General features: G+C 37.6%; 3 protein-coding genes across 3 annotated transcripts; 1 reads left to right on the top strand and 2 right to left on the bottom strand.

Moving 5' to 3' along the window:
* Positions 1–751: 751 nt before the first annotated feature.
* On the top strand, positions 752–1,984 carry LOC111468927 (pentatricopeptide repeat-containing protein At4g38150-like). The gene has a single exon (XM_023114080.1). It carries the CDS (start codon positions 876–878, stop codon positions 1,773–1,775), a length of 900 nt encoding a protein of 299 aa, XP_022969848.1. The 5' UTR covers positions 752–875; the 3' UTR covers positions 1,776–1,984.
* Positions 1,985–2,809: 825 nt separating this feature from the next.
* Positions 2,810–8,062, bottom strand: LOC111468402 (DEAD-box ATP-dependent RNA helicase 3, chloroplastic). Its single transcript, XM_023113616.1, has 10 exons — positions 7,492–8,062; positions 6,887–7,023; positions 6,396–6,807; positions 5,772–5,870; positions 5,086–5,310; positions 4,324–4,701; positions 4,088–4,231; positions 3,876–3,971; positions 3,446–3,726; positions 2,810–3,248 (listed from the first exon to the last, which is right to left on the bottom strand). Exons 1-10 carry the CDS (start codon positions 7,921–7,923, stop codon positions 3,182–3,184), a joined length of 2,271 nt encoding a protein of 756 aa, XP_022969384.1. The 5' UTR covers positions 7,924–8,062; the 3' UTR covers positions 2,810–3,181.
* A 4,021-nt stretch (positions 8,063–12,083) lies between these two features.
* LOC111469059 (pectinesterase inhibitor-like) lies at positions 12,084–12,660 on the bottom strand. The gene has a single exon (XM_023114292.1). It carries the CDS (start codon positions 12,638–12,640, stop codon positions 12,113–12,115), a length of 528 nt encoding a protein of 175 aa, XP_022970060.1. The 5' UTR covers positions 12,641–12,660; the 3' UTR covers positions 12,084–12,112.
* Between the last annotated feature and the right edge of the window lie 16 nt (positions 12,661–12,676).

Below are 12,676 nucleotides of genomic sequence, written 5' to 3' on the forward strand. Positions count from 1 at the left end.
TTTTAAATAGTTTAATAGTGCGATTTAAAAGAAGGTATTGGTTATTATAAAAACGAGTTACAAAGGAATTTCTTTTGCTCTTTAAATGAAGGTGTTTGTGAGCCTAATGGATGAAATTGATGTAGATCGGATGTGATTGTTCGGGTGAATGTGGTTGATCAGGTCTCCAAAGAAAATAAATAAATGGAAATACTTGCATTTTCTATTTTAAAAGGAAAAAAAAAACTTCTTTTATGTGATAATTCATGATTTTCATTATTATTCACGTTATGATTTTCAGCTACCGTAGTAAATATTATTCACTTTGAGCACAAGTTATCATGATTTTCAGCTACCGTAGTAAATATTATTCACTTTGAGCATAAGTTATCATGATTTTCAGCTACCGTAGTAAATATTATTCACTTTGAGCACAAGTTATCATGATTTTACTTTGAAATTTCCCAAAACGTCTCACTCATGATCATTTCCTAAATTCTCTAAATTAGCAGATGTGTTACTTTCTTCCAGTACCTCTGAACAAATTACATTTCTCCTTATTCGAGGCCTTATTTTTTACAATGTTTTCGAGGACCCTCGACTCCTTTTCCTTTTAGATGAAAGTTTCACATCGACTTATGTAAATAATGATCATGAATTTATAATTAAATAATTCTATATTCCGATGCTTTTCCTATCCTAATCAAAACCATGAAAATTTATGTGGAAAATAGAACATATCAATGTCACATGGGATGGGGGGAGAGTAACATGCTCTGCCAGGCCTCTTAAGAACTCACAGGAAAAGAGCATTTGCAGCGCACTCCGCCGAACAGCATCCATCTGCCGCATCCCCACTTACAGAGAGGGAGGTTAACGCGCAATTCGCTAAGGCTATGGCGAACAGAATAACTCGAGCCCTTCTTGTTGCCTGCACCACCATCGCCTCATCTCCTTCATCCTTCTCCCCCAACCCATCGTTTCTAAATCATCATTTTCGTTGCAAACCACTGACCATTTTCTATATCAACGCCTGCAACAACAGATTGTTCGCCTACTCCTCATCTTCAGAAGCTAACAAGATCAACACCAAAGTCAATTTCTCAATCTCACACTCCGATGAAGACGAAGAAGACGATTTTCGGGTTGGGTCCGTAAAAGAAGTGGGCAAAACCAAAAATCTCCCACCGCCGTATGATCCCTTCAGCAAGAAGCCGGTTGTGGAAGAGGCGGAAGACCCAAAGAATTTGCAGGAAATCTTCCATAAGATGAGGACAGATGGTTTTTTAAACAATGCCGCCAAGATGTTCGACGAAATGTCTAAGGATGGTTTAACCCACGAGGCTCTGCAGCTCTTCTCTGAAATTAAGGACAAAGGTCACATGCCTGATGTTGTCGCCCACACAGCCGTCATAGAAGCCTACGTGAACGCGGGTCAGAGCAAGGAAGCTCACAAGGTGTACCTGCGAATGCTTGCCTCTGGAGTGACCCCAAATGCCTATACTTACACTGTTCTAATCAAAGGGCTTGCTGCGGATCCCAAGTTCGTGGGGGATGCGAAGAAGTTCTTGCTGGAAATGATGGGCAGGGGATTGCGACCCAATGCTGGGACCTATACTGCCGTCTTTGAGGCTCTTGTGAGGGATGCCAAAGTGGATGAAGCAAGAGAGTTGTTGGTGCAAATGGAGGCTAAGGGGTTTGTGGCTAATGAGAAGGATGTGAAGGAGATTCTCCATACCAAAAGGGGAAGGGGACCCTTGTTTAGGACCCTCATCAACATTCTCTTCAACAAGTAGTCGCAGAAATTCCTTTACTTTGATCTTCACGATAACTAGAGATATCTATGCAATCTATAATGGTATTTATTACTTATCTTCATACCTTTCTTTTTTATTTTTGTGATTGCCTATTCATAACTTGCAACTTATAGTTCTATTGGACTGTTTCTTGATGATTGTTGTCGTTGTGATTGGGTTGACATTTAACAAGACGATCTTCACCCTTAGTTTACTCAGCACGGGAAGAACCATTCAAATTTGCTTAACATCTTCGGTATTGTACGAGAATTTGTGGGGTTATGGTGTACATGATCCGGTTGGGTTGGGTTGGGTTGATGGATTATTTTAGACCAACTCAAGAGTTCGGGTTGGTTGGATAGGTAACCCAACCCAACCCAACCCAACCCGAAAATTTTTAAGTTGGATTCGGATTGTGAAACAACTGAGCGCCGAGTAGAGAGACAGTTGGCGACATCAAATGAGAAACACAAAGACAAGGTTGAGCAGAGAAATGGGAACTTAGAAGAGAGTCCAACAAAGAAATAAAGAGGTGAGCAACCAACAACACAAAGACGAGGCGAGAGTGAGATGAAAATTGAGAAGTCGAACGACGACATACAAAGAGATGAGGGAGTCGAACGACAAACGATGAAGACAAACGTTGTGATGTGAGTGTGAGACCAGAAGTGCAAGGGCCGAGACTTCATTTCACCTACCCAGTTACCCTCGAGGTACGAAGACGAACTCTGCGTGAGACTGCAAGACAAAATCTCGAACACAGTCAAAGAGTAAAGAGACCCTCACCAGGGGCAGATGCAAATGAAGACTCATGGGCTTGGGGAGCAGGGCTTGAGCCTATTTTGGTTGGATCAAGTTGACCCAATAATTTAAATTTCAAACCCAACCCAACTCGAACCAGATTGAGTTCCAAAGAATAACCCAACCCAAATCCAAAATCCTTTTAAATCCAACCCAACTCTTATGATTCGGGTTGGTTCTTGAGTTAGCAGGTTAAATATACACCCCCTAATGCAGCTCAACAAATTAGTAAATAAAGTTATAACCGAGGGAATGCTATGCTGTTTTCATTTCTTCATTCGGTCTCTGGAACATATACATTCTACATGGGGGCGAAAAGGAGGTCCATATAATTCAATTCATACACAAAAATTCAATTCTGAATGCTTCACTGCGCAAAACTTAATAGGACAACAGACTGAGAATATTGGTGATGTTGTAACGCAGCATGAGAGTGAGCATCATTCCTGCAACTCTTTCAAGGAGAGCATATTGTAGTCGCCACTGAATATTAAGATAAATGCAACCTATAGCCTACCTGACACCAAAAACCTACTTACTTATAAGTCGCCACAAGAAACAAAAAGCTGAATCAAGTATTATATTTTGATTGATGGCCGTGCTCCTCAATTGTTGGGGCATTCTGATGCCCTGTGCCCCATCCTTCCGCAGTTAAAACAGGACCCTCCAAATCTGCAATATATATATATATATTCAAATTACATCACTCTCATCCAGAATTCAGCATATGATATGGTTGTCAACATGTTCTTGATGAAAAATTACAAATAATATAATATTTTTAGGAAAAAGAAAAAAGAAAAAAGAAAAAAGAGAAAAGAAAAAAGAAGCAAAGTAATTTCCAAAATGAATTAGTAAAAAAAGTTTACCTATCCATGGATGATGATCTGCTTGATCGTCTGCTGCCTCCACCAATTAGCCAGTCATCTCCTGAGCTTTTAAAATTCCGGCCCCTGCTGCTGTTAGATCTAAAACCGCGATTTCGACTAAATAGATCACCATCATCATCGGAGTCTCGGCTGCTGCCGCCCCAGCCCCTTGATGTTCTAGAACCTCTGCGATCCCTAGAGCTATTTCGGCTACTTCTTTCTCGGCCAGAAAATCGTCCATAGCTGTCACTTGGGGGGCCATCATCTTGCAGAGGAGGTAACTACAAACAAAAAGTACGTTGACAGCCCAATGTTTATGATGGTCATACATCAAAGAGATAAGAAAACTATTTTCGAAGCAATAAAGGACTATTATTAATTAAGCAAAAATTAAGATGGTGAGAGAAGGGGGAGGAAAGAAAACACATACCTTGGTGATCTTCAAAAGAGTATTTCCTTCCGGCAGATCCTTATTCAGCAATTCTTTTGCTATTTCCTCGGGAAGATCAAATACTGCTCCATTTATCTGGCATTACCAACATAAATATTTATTTGTTTTGTTGAAACAAAATTAAATGCGTAGGAAATTTAAAAACAAAAGGCATGTAATAGGTGCAGCATGCTAAGATATGATATATTCACCCTTTCATCTGCAATTAGATGTATTTTTCCAACTTCATCTGCAGCTGGGGAATAAACGTCAGAGAGAAATCCAGTGACCGACCTAGCAGACAAAAAGCCTCGAGAATAAGATGGATCCCTGGTGAGCTGCAATGTGACCCATCCCTGCAATAAATATGTTTTAGCTGCAATGACATAGCCATCTGGAAAACAGTTTTTCTAATTAGATCAAATTCACAAACAGAATACTTAATTACCTGTTCGTGATTAATAAGTGACCGTGATGAAGGAGGACGGGAGAACCCACTTAATTGTGCAAGTGCAGCTGCTAGAGCACCAGCTCCTTGTTCATCAATTAACTTCTGTGCAGTTGGAGTGAAAAACTCAATAGATTCAGGATGAACTCCACGAAGAGTAATAACCACTTGCTCGGCTGATGATTCTAAGACCTTTTCAATGCCAGGCGGATTTGCAAATTCAAATTTGCACCCCACATCACGCTCAAGAGATCTAACTGTTCTCCTTTGACTATTTGTAAACATTAAAATGGCAGTACCCTCTTTTCCTGCACGTCCAGTACGACCAGAGCGATGTACGAAAGTCTCAGGATCATTAGGAAGTTCATAGTGGATAACCTGAAGTGAAGGTAAAGAGAAAGTCAAATCACAAAAAAATTCTATAAAAAATTGAACATTTTAGCATTGCGGTCTAACTTTACAAGCTAAAGAAAAATGAAAATGAAAATTAAACTTTAATATGTTTACTACCCCAAAATGAACATGATAACTTTATGACCTAGAGAACGACCAAAAATCAAAACATGTTTTGAGTACCTTTACATTTTCATTTTCCTTGTTTTTTTTTTTTTTTTTTTTTTTTTTTTTTTTTTTTTTTTTTTTTTTTTTTTTTTTTTTTTTTTTTTTTTTTTTTTTTTTTTTTGTGGGAATTAAGGAAATAAGTTTCATTGAATAATAGCAAACAGAATTGACAAAGATAAGCATAGAACCCGATGAAATTACCAAATCAACATTTGGAATGTCTAATCCTCGTGAAGCTACATCGGTTGCAACCAGGACAGTGAACTTCCCTTGCCGGAAGCCATTTAAGGTTCTTTCCCGTTGATGCTGTGAGATATCTCCATGCAATGCTTCTGATGTTATGGTATTAGCTAATGCCAAAGAGACTTCATCAGCATCACGTTTTGTCCGCGTAAAAACAATGGTCTTGCCCCCCTTAGCATAAACCTGAAATCATGACATTATTGGGGTCACACGAAAACTGATTTTTACAAGAAGAAAAAACTGTAATATAAAAATTGTGATTCTACCATCACATGAAAGTTGAGATAACTTTTTAAATAGAATGAATATGTATATACATACACACATACACGCACATGCTTATACCTATACATGATCAAGCTAAGTGTTTCGTATAAAAACAACCTTGGAGGTGATTACTAAGAATTTATAGATAAAGAATTAATCTTCCTTTTCTCCTCAATGAAGGATAGATTTTTGATAATCGAAATTGATTTTTTACAAAAAGTTTAAACTTAAAGAATTAGTAACAATCTAACATATTCAAACCATTAACCACTTAACACATCAAATAACAGAGTGGCGGTTACGGCATACAAAAGAGTAAGTCCCAAAAACTGGTATAAAGTGTATGAAGAAGAAGGGGGGTATGCTTCAAAACTTACTGTTACAAGATCTCTGAGAATGGTTTGCTTTGAAGTTGCAGTAGTTAATATGGCATAAAGTTTGATCCCTTCAGCAAGTTTTTCATCTTGGTCGCCGACCTACAAATTTGACAGAGCATGATTATTTTTACATAGCAGCAATCGATTTTTATATGAACAGTTAAATGCAATTTCTATCTCCAAAGTGAGTTGCACTCCTTAAAACTTGCAGTAGGCATTCAGATTACAATTGGCTTTTTTCCTTTGAACTAAGGACACCGTAGTACAACCTATAAAACAGATCCTGTTCAAGGTCGTAATTGGCTTTTTTCCTTTCAGCATACACTAGTTTGTCATGACAACATTGTCACATAAGAAATGCATACCAAATTAACTTCTTTCAATAAAATTGATGTTCATATATCACTGAAAAGTTTTAAAAAATGAATGAATGAAAAGGGAATGTATGAAAAGAAACAAGCTCGCCTATTCAGGTACACCATAATCCAAAAAAGCATGCATCTTTAGGCAAGACAATTTCATGGTTTATTACAACAAAGCAGCCTATAAATTTGCAGATGTCAAAAATCAGAAGCCTAAGTAATTACTTAAGATGATAATTAAGAAAAAAAGGTAAAAGATTACCAAATCAATGGTCAATGGATTGTCCAAATATTTGCGTGCAAGTTTCTTAACCCACGTTGGCATAGTAGCAGAAAAAAGCATGTTTTGTCGCTGAGATGGAAGCTTTTCTAAAATTACTTCCACATCCTCCTCAAACCCAACAGCAAGCATCTGATCTGCTTCATCTAATACTAAATATTCGACTTCACCCAAATTGAGGCTGTTACCATTTATTAGGTCTATTATTCGACCAGGTGTTCCAACTACCACATCAACTCCGCGAGAAAGAGCGCTTTGCTGGGTAACATATGAAACACCTCCATAAACGCAAACAGTGTTCAGATAAGGTGCAGATTCTTTTATCTCTTTTTCCACTTGCTTGGCTAGCTCCCTGGTGGGTGTTAACACCAAAACTCTAGGAAGACGTGAACGCCTGTCAACAAATACAGAAAAGTTAGAAAATCTTTGGCAAATCTCTATGTACCAGATTCCAGGGAGTCACAAAATCATACCTCCGTGGACTCTTTAATTCATCATCTTCAGTGATTTTTTTAATAATTGGTATCCCAAAGGCTAATGTCTTCCCAGTACCAGTCTTAGCACGAGCAATGAGGTCACGACCTTCTAGTGCAGGGACAAGAACTGCTCTCTGTATTTTTCAAATGAAAAAAAAAAAAAAAAAAAGTTAAAAATGCAATGAACTCGACTAATCAAATTAATCAACAACGCATATATCTTGTGACAAAACATATTTGAGATTCGTACATGAGTCCCTCAAAAGAAATTACGTCAGCTTGTGTAATTAACATAACCTAGAAGACAAACTTAAGAATAAAATGAATCTATATCATAAAAGAAGACTACACTTCTTCATGGTCAATTCCTAAACAAGCAGGGGTATGCAGCCTGCTCACAATTTCTGCACATTGAATTTTAAATGTGAGCACTTCCCACATCCTGGAACATTTTGAAACTTTAACTCTTAGGAGAAGAGATAATAACTAAATTTAAGCTAATAGCATCAACAAACTGAACAGAATTCCTGGAAGAAAACGGAGAAAATCCACAACAAAAGGGAAGACAATAAAGAAAACCAACAGAGAGTGTGAGAGAGTACCTGAATGGCGAAGAGTTGTGTAATCCCACGCTTCTCAAGAGCATCAGAGAGTCGTTGGGGCAAGCCAAGTTTGGAAATGGCGAGCTCATCATCGTCAGAAAATGCAAGAGAAGAATTAGCTTCAGAATCGATGAGACCATTATCATCCAACGAGTCTTTAGAGAAGCCATCAAGACTTCTAAAAGCCTCTTCGCTAAGGATGGAATTGGGAGTAGCAATTGCAGAAGAGCTGAAACCGGAGAGGTTGCGACGGCTACTACTACTACTACTACTTAAACTAGTTAAAGATTTCAAGGAATTGAAGTGAGACTTATCAGCAAAAGAAAGAGAAGGCGAGGATGATACCGTCGCCGTCGCCGGCGTCCCCATCCTTCTGTACATATCAAGATTTGGCGCATGATGAATTGCAGTAACGCCAAGAATGGAAGCCATTTCTTACTTTCTCAAAGTCCCTTGAAGAAAAATCAGGGACTGAGAAACCAGAAGAAGAGGAGGGAAGAGGAGATGGGTTTATAGGGTGTGTGATAAACAGAGCGATAAGGATAGAACGAATGGACCGAATGGGCTTACCCCCAACTCCTTTATTGCAGAAATTTCAGATATTTCGATTATATGGGATGGGTTCTTACACGTCTCCTGGCTTTTTAAAATCCTTTCGCGGATGTGCCTGAGGATAAACCCTAATTATTTATTTATTTATTTATTTCATTTTATTTCCTCATCCATAAACCCTAGAATTTTTTTTTAATTTTGGGTTAGATTTCTTACCTTCGGTTGGGTCGGGTTTGAGAAATCTTTTATTTGGGTTGGTTGGGTTGGTTGTGCTGATGATCCGAGTAGCCCGAATAAATTTCAAATATCAAATATTTAAGAGTCACAACTCATTACTAACATGGGTTTCAAAGGATAATAGATAGGGTTGAGTTGGGTGGGGTTGGATTGTAACCCTGTCTTCTTCTTGGATTCAAACATAAAATGGCAAATGGTTGGAGAGAGGAAAGGTTCCTTTTTTAGGGTACTCTTGGGAATAGATCCAGTGGAGATGGGATGGGGTCTGTAGCTCAGAGGATTAGAGCACATGGCTACGAACCACGGTGTCGAGGGTTCGAATCACTCCTCGCCCACAACCGGCCAAAAAGGGAAGGACTTTTTCCTCTGGGGGTAATAAAATCATGATCAGAATAGCAGACATTTTCACAGTAATTTTGCGTTCTCCTCTCCAACCGATCTGGGATAAGGGTCCAACATCCTCAATGACACACGAGCTCAAATATCATTTGTAACAATCCAAACTCATTGTTAGGAGACATTGTCTTCTTTGGGCTTTACCGCACTCCTCAACCATCGGAGTGTTTCATTCTCCTCTCACACCAGAGTTTCCAAGTAACATATATGCTTTATATAACATCTAAATTATAAACAAACCAAATTCTTTTTCTTAATTCTAAATTATTTTAGATCCGATCGAAATAAGATTTTCGGGATAAGGAATAAACAAACTATCGTAGGTGTAACGACTCGAAATTTTCTACTTAATTTAAGGTCGCTACTAAATACGTACCATAAACATTGAATGCGGAAGACTTCATTTAAATTCCATAAAACATAACCTTTAACTTAAAACATAGTCATGGACTTACGTGTTTCGAAAACATCTTTAAAACGAGACAACAAAAGACCCAAAATAAAATAAATAAGCGTTTAAGTTTAAGACATCCTATTCTAGCCTAAGTCTAAGAAAATAAATATCACTATCCTATGCATGTGTCATGATCTCGAGTTGCGATGTCGTCGTCAGCCGTACAGGAATGTATTGCCTTAACCTGAAAAATGTAGTAGCACAAGGCTTGAGTAGAAATACTCAGTAAGTGACCTCACTATTGGGGTTAAATGCAACAATCACATGCAATGAAATGATGGGACCTATCTTTCGTTTCGTTTCCCCTATGGTGCTGTCCTAACGAGTAATCGTGGACGTGTACCATATACTCTACACACAGCCCATACATGTGAGTATGGGCTCACTAGCTAGTTCGCACATCGTTGGGCCACTATCCTTATCCGGTGGGCATACTCTGGGAGCCCTTTATGCCGAGACCTATTAAAACTAGTAACCGTCACGACAGTGCTATGCAACGCATAATGATCGTTGTCCTGCCATTGGATGTACACGTTCGTACCCTTGTGATAGGATAGGGGTATCCCCCAGATGCACGAACACACATAATGCATGAGGTCCCCACTACTTCTACATTTATCATTAATGAACATAACCCCCTGTCATGTTCTGTTCCATGTTTCATGTCCTTCTCATTTTCAATTTACATTTCATATATATTCCTATCGGGGTTATGATTCCAGACAGTTAACCGTATTTCATGTCATACAATTCATATTGTTTACATTCAAACATTCCATACAATCATGTCATAACCATTCAAGAACAACATATCGTTACATGCATTACACATCACATCAGACTAAACAACATACATAGCATACATTCACGTTTACATGACAACGTACTTAAGCACAATAATCTAGCATACAATTTATCATATCATAAACAAGTCATAACGTAAACACTTCATAGTCATATCGTTCTCTAACTTATCATAGCCTTAACATTCTTATACCTATCACAGACATATCATTACGTAACGTACCTTAGTCATATCATCACAAGAACGTATCCTAACGCTATCGTTCTATCAATCTATCACAAACCTATCCCTTTCTACCCATAACCTAACCATATTCTTTCATCAATCTCTCTTATCCATAGCACTCCAGTATGTCACCTAACCTTAATGTTTCATGAACGTATCTTACTCCTATCGTTACATTTCGTTTTGTGCATCCTTCTCGTATCCTATCTCAAACATATCCTTGAGCACATCGTACCATAATTATTATCATACAATTCACATATTATAACATAACATAATATATAGGAAGCATATCGATCTACAGACAATTCACACATATCAATATATATGGCACGTGTCAACATCAAATATAATCATGTCGATAGTAAGGTCACTTACCTGGCTCACTTAAGTCGTTGTCACAAATATATCTTTAATGAAAGTTCGATTCCGTCCTTTGAAATCCGAGTCAACCTGAGCTCATGACATCAGTTTCAAATTTGAACTCTATAAAATTATTTTCCTAATTTACATTGGCTAGACAAAATTTAAAGTAGAGACAAAATTTAAAGGAGCTCACTGCCCTCCGAATTTCCTGTTTTATTGTTAAATCTTGTTCAACAAATCTTTCCTCAATCTCCCTTAGGTTTTCAATTGTGTAAATAGATATTACTTATAAGTTGTTTGTCCGATCTGGCCGATCTTTTCATTCTGTGAGTAGGTTTTCAATTGTGTAAACAGATATTACTTTTAAGTTGTTTGTCCGATCTGGCCGATCTTTTCATTCTGTGAGTAGGTTTTCAATTGTGTAAACAGATATTACTTTTAAGTTATCTTTTCATTTTGTTCTGTACTTTTAAGTTGTTTCTCGGATCTTTTAGTTTATAGATCTAAAGATATTACTTTTAAGGCCAAATTTTATTGAATCTGACCTTATAACTCAGAAAATGCTAACAAAAATCTAATCAATTGTACATGGAATCTGATTATTATATTTTTCTTAATTTTACCGTACATAGAATCTGATTATTACAGACATGTTTTTCTTAATTTTACCGTAACTAAAAAATCTAATTTCTTATTTAATTTTACCGTAACTATAAAAGGAAAATCCTAAATTAATTTCTTATAACTATAACTATAAAGGAAATCTGAGATAGAATTTTATAACGGATCAAAATATCTAAAATAATTAATTAATTAATTAACTAATTATTATTATTATTTTAACTATTTTTTTGTACAAAATTTTTTATTTGTTTATTTCTTTATTTATTTTTGGGCTATTATATTAGGCGTTTACCCGATTCAATGGGGGATTAAATTGATTATAGAAACATGATTTATTATTATCCTTATCCTGAAAAAGATTTAACCCATTCAAATTTTATGGGTTGAATTGTGTATAGATTAGATGGGTTATCCAGTCCTTTTAGATTTAGAGGGACTAAAATAATATTTTAAAAGAGAAATAATACTATTTAAGTTTAGTTATTAAAATGGTGAAGAAATGATACTCAAATTAAGGTTTAAAATGTTGAAAACTTAAATTTTGAGGTGAATATTCCTGTACTATCCCTTGTTGGTCCGAGGAACAAAGGAGGCTAGGTTAGCCAAGAGATGGTTATCGGTTCAAGGACGCAAGGTGCCCCTATCTTTTTTAGGGTAAGAAAGGATAGAGAAAATACCTCGAGCCAATGTTCGAGTACCAGGGCTACGATGCTGAAGTAATACTACCAAGGTGGGTATGTAGAGAATACCTAGGAGCATAAGATAACTCTCTAAGGAACTCATAAAATAGCCTCGTAACTTCAGGAGAAGGGGTGTCTCATATTGCTTAAATGTTGTAATATTCCGTCCTCCTAAGTCAATTACTATTAAAAGTGACGGTTTTGATATTATAAAAGCATGAGAGTAAAAGCGATAGGATTCAAACCAGACTTATTATTGATTCATGGCATTACAAAAAGGAGTTAGACACGCCCAAGAAGAAGGTTGGCTATAACCAAGATGATACTACAAATATCTTCAACAGTCTTGCCATTGCCCGACAGCGCCGATGGGTCCTTCGGCGGCTGCGCAAAGCTGTCCAGACAGTCGCCAGCCTCCGTCATGGCTGCAAATGCCTTAATGTTGACGCCATTGTAGTCACCTTCCCCCAAGTTGACCTTCCCATCCTCGATGTCGCCGGCGGCATTGTCGTAGAGTTCAGCGCAGGTGGCATAGCGCTCTTTAAGCTTGGGATCGGCTGCCTTGGACGTCAAGGACTGGGCGAGGGCACGAGTTTCAGCAACCTTGTCGTGGGCGAGGTTGAGGGTGAAGGTGGCCAGTCCTTTCAAGTCTGTGGTGCCAGCAGATTTCAACACGTTAAAGCAAAAAGAAGGGTTTCTAGTTTTCTTGCAGATGGTGGAAGCGACGTCGTTTTGGGAAGCTGCATGCATGGGTAGTAACAGAACTGAAAGGACAATCAAAGAGACTGCAAGAAAGCTAGAAGATGCCATTTATTTTTTATTTATTTTTTTGTCTGTTTTATTCAA

This window comes from Cucurbita maxima, unplaced genomic scaffold (genome assembly GCF_002738345.1).
Source record: "Cucurbita maxima cultivar Rimu unplaced genomic scaffold, Cmax_1.0 Cma_Scf00002, whole genome shotgun sequence".
In the NCBI taxonomy this organism is placed as follows: domain Eukaryota; kingdom Viridiplantae; phylum Streptophyta; class Magnoliopsida; order Cucurbitales; family Cucurbitaceae; genus Cucurbita; species Cucurbita maxima.